Source organism: Magnolia sinica, chromosome 10 (genome assembly GCF_029962835.1).
Source record: "Magnolia sinica isolate HGM2019 chromosome 10, MsV1, whole genome shotgun sequence".
Taxonomy (NCBI): domain Eukaryota; kingdom Viridiplantae; phylum Streptophyta; class Magnoliopsida; order Magnoliales; family Magnoliaceae; genus Magnolia; species Magnolia sinica.
This window is the reverse complement of record NC_080582.1, coordinates 75,676,315-75,682,908: the sequence shown is the minus strand read 5'-3', so window position 1 is coordinate 75,682,908 and position 6,594 is coordinate 75,676,315. Positions and strand designations below refer to the sequence as shown.

Below are 6,594 nucleotides of genomic sequence, written 5' to 3'. Positions count from 1 at the left end.
TGCTTTTGAATGTATTGCTTGTGTTTCCACATGTCTTCTTACATCTATAAATTATATGAATAGATTTTGAATGTGCTTAGCATCAATTCAGTTAGACAACACATAGATTAGGACCCCATACAAAAAAATAAATAAATAAATAAATGAATAAATAAACATATGGGCACTTGTTTTTGTAATGCTTTGATTTATAAGTGTGTATTGATGTCTTTTTTAACAATCATTGAAGTTTCATTGAAAAATTTGACAATTTTCCCAATGTTTCCCCATGTTTTCAATAACACCGATACATCACGTGACACAACCAATATATCCCATGCGATAACCGACACATTTCCAAATCCCAAGGATGCTATACTTAACATGATACTAATATTTCAAACACTGGCTGAATCTCAATCGTTGTTGTATTTTCTTTCTTGAACATGGGCCAAACTATTGACGGATTATTATTTTTCTCCAGAAAATTTTTAGTGCATGGGCCATTCAAAGTGGGTCACTTTAACAACAATTTGGTTAACATAACCATGGGTTCAATGTTTTTTTTTTGAGATAAATTTTCATTGGAAACTTCTATAATAAAAAAAATCAACTTCTAAAAAAAAAAAAATCATCTTCCAAAAAAAAATCGTCTTCCAAAAAGAAAAACCATGGGTTCAGTTCTACCAATAAAAACTGAAAAACTATACAAACACACAACCCAAGCATTGTATCATCAACTTCTACGCCTTATCCCAACTAACTGGGGTCACTTACCCAAATCATGTTCTGCCATTCCACTCCATCAAGTATCATATCCTCAATTAAACTATAGGTCATTGAACCTTTTCTTACTACCTCCACCCACGTCCTTTTGGACCTTCCCGTTGCCCTTCTATAGCCTCCAAGTTGAACCAACGTGCTCCTAACCAATGCAGTTCTAGGCTTGCACTTTTAGCTTCTTTTGGGCCATCTAGCTAGGAAGAAATAATAGATGTTTTATGATTCTAAGTTCTCTCCAGCTTGGATCTCTTGTAGGCTTGTACATTAGGGAGTGGGCTCCCTAAGGGTATCTCTCTTTTTCTTTTTCTTTTTCTTTTGTTGTTCTCTGTTTGTTTGTTTCTTTTGGACTTTTCCCTTTTAATAGAATCATCTTTAAAAAAATAATATAATAATATAATTTTTTAAAGAATATTTTTTTGCAAAAATCTATCAAAAACTCGATACTACTAGCAAATAAGTCTTTAAGTACGTATTAATAGTTCTAGAAACTTGGTAACACTAGGAATGCGACTTAATCATTTCAAAATTATGGATCTGGGCAATCTAAGGAGCTTCATCATCGTATACTAAAGAAATGACACTAGATCTCATCCTCTTGTACATAAGAGGTTAGTTGAGGACAAAAAAAAAAGTCACCTATGAGATTAGCTACTACATGCAGGATGTAATGATTACACCAAATCAAATAAATCTACAAGTAATAGGGCCGTGTACATGGCTACAATCCACACCATAAAATAGACAATACTAGGCATATGCCGATCTACAATGCCCAGGTCATTATAAATGAGGTATGACCATCTCATATCCTCGTGCTATGGCTTTTAATTAGGCCATGATATTAATAGCATAAAATCTTCAGTCTCTTAGGATCAAATGCGGATAGGACATCACATCACTCATATCCTCATCTTCTATTCTTCACAATAGATGACAAATTCGACATGTTTAATGATTAATGAAAATGTGCCTATTTTGTACTCTCTATGAACCTTTCCAGAATTCCAACTCAATACCACAGTATTCCATCCTCAAATGGATCCAATTATCCAACCGTTGTAAGCATTCATTTCCCAAGTACATGCCAGATAGGGAAAAGTCAAAAAGGAAAGACGACCATCCCAACTACGGCGTTGGTCGGGGAGACAGGATTTCAACAAAAAACATGCTACCAGTGCACACTGGTATGAGCACGAATGGGCCCTCCGTAATGTTAAGATCACCATGGGAATGCCTTGACCCGATAAATTGAGTCGGGTCTGGAGCCTACTATACCCAGACCCGACACCCCCACCAAATAAATAGGTCGATTATTTTGACTTCGACCCAGCACGGTTAGATACAGAACCTATTATTAGACGGGTCGGATCGGGTCGGGTCCGGGACTTCCCGGGACCCGACTCGACCAATTTGCAGCACGAAATCGAGTATCAGATTAAAAAATAAATCAGCAAGTCGAAACAGATATCCAAATAGCAAACACAGAGAGAGAGAGAGAGAGAGAGAGAGAGAGAGAGAGAGATTTATTTCAGTTTAAAAGGGAAAGAGGACTGAGATCTAGCTATGCATTGATGGGCTGATAGTAATCGCTGCGGTACTTCTCGCGATCGACGGCCAAAATCACATATACGGCGTAGATCATCCCAGGGACGTAGCCCAAGATGGTCAGGAGCACGCAGATGCAGAATTCCACCTATAAAAAACGAAAAAAAAAAAAAAAAACACAGAGAAAGAAAGAAGATGAGATCAATATCAAAACTCAAGCCAGAGAGATGGAAGAAACGGATGGACGAATATATGGGAGTCCGTACACTGCAGCAGCCATAGCGGAAGAAAACCCCCAAAGGAGGCAACAAGAGCGCGATGAGAATCTCAAGGCAGATCGCACTCCCCTCCGAACACATCCTTCGCTTCGTAGCGTTTTCCGACTGCAATCGTTGCGTCTCTTCACTTCTGAAATGCCGGTGACTCGATAAAAGATAAAAGATTTTAATCGAATTATAGTAAAGAAAAACTTCGATACTCTAGCTTTTAGTGGGATAGATGATACGCAGGCACTTGTAACTTACATAGGCATCGTACACGTGGCATAGAGTCAGACAACTTAAAACTTACGAAATAATGATATCCAGTTTAGATACATCAAGAACCAGAAATTAAGCTTAATTGATTATACGACAAGTGGAATGGTGGACATTTGGACGGTTAAAATGAAATTTTTTCAACTGTCCACAAATCAGAAGTTGCGATTATTCAACCAGTTTGATTTTGGGTCTGTGATTTAGAATCTATGGGTTTAACCATATAGTCGGCTCATCTTGAGTTAATGTGGGCCACCTTTACGAGTTTTGGGTGCCTGTGTATCAAGCGTGATCGCTCCCTGAGTACGATATAAGCGTGCCTCGCGTGCCGTGCGCCACGTGTAGGAAGCCGCCTGAGTTGATTTTCACTATTAAAAGAATGATGCTGACCCGTTCCTGCCACGTGGCAGTGACTTACTGCTATCCAGACCATTGAAATTGTGGTTCCTGTTGTAGAGGGAGGGATAATATATCTAAAGTCAGTATGATTAATAAATTCTGATTATTCATTTGTGGTTATCAAATGGATGGTTTAAATTGAAATAATGAGTGCTCAAAATTTGAAGTGAAAAATCAGATGGGCCATGCTCGCTATCACAGTGAGGGGCAGAGATTTGGACGGTGTGGATTTCCGTAAAACCATACCGTGTGAACGTGTGAAGGATCACGACCATTTTTAGAATGGTACAGAACTAACATTGGAGGCTACGACTTAACCAGTTGGAGTTTTCGAAAGTCCCGCCCATTTTCGATGAGATAAATCCATCTCTCCCAAAAAAAAAAAAGGAAAATCGGATTGCGTACTGAGTTACTCAGTACGCTTTTATCGTACTGAGTAAACTCAGTTGGACCCACTGTGAATGTATGTAGCTTATCTACACTGTCTATCCATTTTTACTGCTAATTTTAGGGGTTGATCTCAAAATTGAAGTAAATCAAAAGCTCAAGTGGACCATTACACAAGAAACAGTGTGGAATAATGATTTCCACCGTTGAAACCTTCCCAGGGTTCAAATTAATTTTTATTTGTCATACAACCTGTTCTTAAGATCACAAAGACATGGATGAAGAGACACGACAAACATCAGCTTGATCCAAAACTTCTCTGGCCTCCAAAAAATTTTCAATGGTAGAGGTTAAATTAAACTGTTTCCTGTGGTGTGGTCCATTTGAGATTTAATTTGTTTCACTATTAAGATCAAGCCCTAAAATTATCTTTTAACATGGATTAACGGAGTGGATAAAATAAATAAATAATAGTGGACCCCACACAGTTTACTGAGTAAGCTACGGGTACTGAGTTACTCAGTACGCAATCCGCTTCCAAAAAAATCAGATATGCCCACCATTGAAGGATGCGGATTGGGTACTGCCGCCACCTGTTGGGAGATAGGGATGGAGGTTCTGAGGGCCACTGAGGGGCCAACGTTATATGTGACTTTTATCCACACTGTTCATCAACTTTTCCATATCATTTTGGAATATTGGAACAAAATTAAGATAGATCCAACGCTCAAGTGGACCACACCATAGGAAGCAGCTGTGATAAGGACACCTACCATTGAAACCTTCTTAGGGTCCATCGTGTCGTTTATTTTTCATCCAAACTGTTGATGTGATTATATAAACCTGGATGAGGTGAAAAAACAAATATCATACTGATCTAAAAGTTCTGTAGTTCATAAGAAATTTTCAACGGCGGGAATTTAATCCCTTCAGTGTGGTCCATTTGAGCCTTTGATCCTTGTAATTTTTGGCAGAATAATCTAAAATGATATGAAAAAATTTATGGACAGTGTGGATAAAATTTATATATCAAGGTGGCCCCTCAATAGCCCTTGGAGCCTCCGCCTGTCCGGAGCTTTGTACATCGGGGGTAGTACCTAATCCGCGCGCACCGTTGAAAACGGGAACGGATTGGCTACTCCCCCTGACACCAACCATTGGCTGGTGGTCGGTGCTCTGTGGGGCCCACCATGATGTATGTGTGTCATCCATACTGTCCATCTATTTTTATATATCATTTTATGATATGGTAGAAAAAATGAAGTATATCTAAAACTCAATGGACCACATTACAGGAAACAGTGTTGAATGAATTTTGACCATTAAAAACGTTTTGGGGGCCATAAAAGTTTTGGATCAAGTTGATATTTATTTTTTCCCTTCATCTGGGTCTTAATGACCAAATAAACAGATTGGATGTCAAATAAAAAGTACACTGGGCCTTAGGAAGATTTTAATTGTTTAATCCATTATCCTATTTATGTAGTCCAAATGATTATCCAGATCTCAATTTTTTGTATCAAGCCCTAAAATGATCTGTAAAAATGGATGAACAGAATAAATGAAACATGTACATCATGGCGGGGCCCACAGAGCACCAACCACCAGCCACGGGGCTGGTGTCAGGGGGAGTAGCCAATCCTTTCCGGTTGAAACCTCCCGAGGGAAGCGGATTGGCTGGTGTACCACACATCAGCAATCTAGCTGATGTATTGACGTCAGCAAGTTCTGTGGGTCCCATCATGAGGTATGTGTAATATCCAAACCGTCCATCCATTTGAAGAGCTCGTCGTAAAGCTTGAGATGAAAAATAAGATAGATTTAAAGATCAAGTGGACCACACTGCAAAAGGCAATGGGAAATTGAATGTTTATCATTGAAACCCTTTTGGGGTCACAGAAGTTTTGGATCAATATTATATTTGTTTTTCCTCTTCATCTCTGTGACCTCATGAACAGATTAGATGGAAAATAAATATCATGGTGGGCCTTATGAATATTTTAACCGTATAAATCATTATCCTATTGCTATTCATGGTGTAGTCCAGTTGAGCTTTGAGTATGATTCATTTCTTCGCTCAAGCTCTAAAATGATCTAGAAAATGGATGAACAGTGTAGATATGATAAATACATCATTTTGGGGCCCATATAGTTTTAATATCCTTTAGATATGATAAATACATCATTTGGGGCCCATATAATTTTAATATCCTTTGAGCTGTTTGTACAACTCGGAGATCAAAGAACATTAGTGAGTCTACCTTGATGATTATATACCATTTATTTATTTATTTATTTATTTATTACACACAGGTGCACACCCCACACACTCACGCTAGTGGAATTTCACCACCTATGGGTACTCGAACCCTTGACCAGGCGTTGAAATTCCTTAGAGTCTACCACCGGAGCAAGAGTAAGGACCCAATTATATACCATATGTTTATAGGATATGGTCATTGCTTCGGATCACTTAAAAATACATGAAGCTTGGCTTGGTACCGTTGGTTGTTCAGTGTATTTTTTATTGTGCTGATGTGTCATAATTGACATAGGAGCTCAATTTAAATCAATCAACTTTAATCCCAAGTGTCAAAATAAGTAGATACGTCTAATATAAATGTATATAACTAGATTATAAGAAAATCAGTCACTTATTCAACCACTTATTAAAGTTTATAACAATTATGTGATAATCGCATGGTGGTATTTTTTCTCCAAAACTGGGTTGCTTTGAGCCTTTTATAATAAACGATTTTCAAAATAATAATACAAATCAAATATAACAAAAAAAAAAAACCTTACAATCGATCACTAGGAGTAACGGTAAGCATGCACCTCTTAAAAATACTATATGATATATGATAAAGAAGAAATCCAATGTATGAGCGTAGATTTGGATTATAACTAAAAATTATAGCTAAAATTATTGTTACTCATTGGATAAGATAAGATAAAAGATAAA

At 37.7% G+C, this 6,594-nt stretch overlaps 1 protein-coding gene across 1 annotated transcript; it reads right to left on the bottom strand.

Annotated features, from left to right (window-relative positions):
* Positions 1–2,097: 2,097 nt before the first annotated feature.
* Positions 2,098–2,730, bottom strand: LOC131217029 (hydrophobic protein OSR8-like). Its single transcript, XM_058211714.1, has 2 exons — positions 2,574–2,730; positions 2,098–2,455 (listed from the first exon to the last, which is right to left on the bottom strand). Exons 1-2 carry the CDS (start codon positions 2,664–2,666, stop codon positions 2,324–2,326), a joined length of 225 nt encoding a protein of 74 aa, XP_058067697.1. The 5' UTR covers positions 2,667–2,730; the 3' UTR covers positions 2,098–2,323.
* Positions 2,731–6,594: the final 3,864 nt, after the last annotated feature.

Bases quoted from the DNA above. Each gene is read 5' to 3' on its own strand.
- LOC131217029 (XM_058211714.1), bottom strand. From the start codon at position 2,666: ATGTGTTCGGAGGGGAGTGCGATCTGCCTTGAGATTCTCATCGCGCTC. The intron at 2,456-2,573 runs GTACGGACTCCC...CGTTTTTTATAG, and splicing joins TCCGCTATGGCTGCTGCAGT to GTGGAATTCTGCATCTGCGT.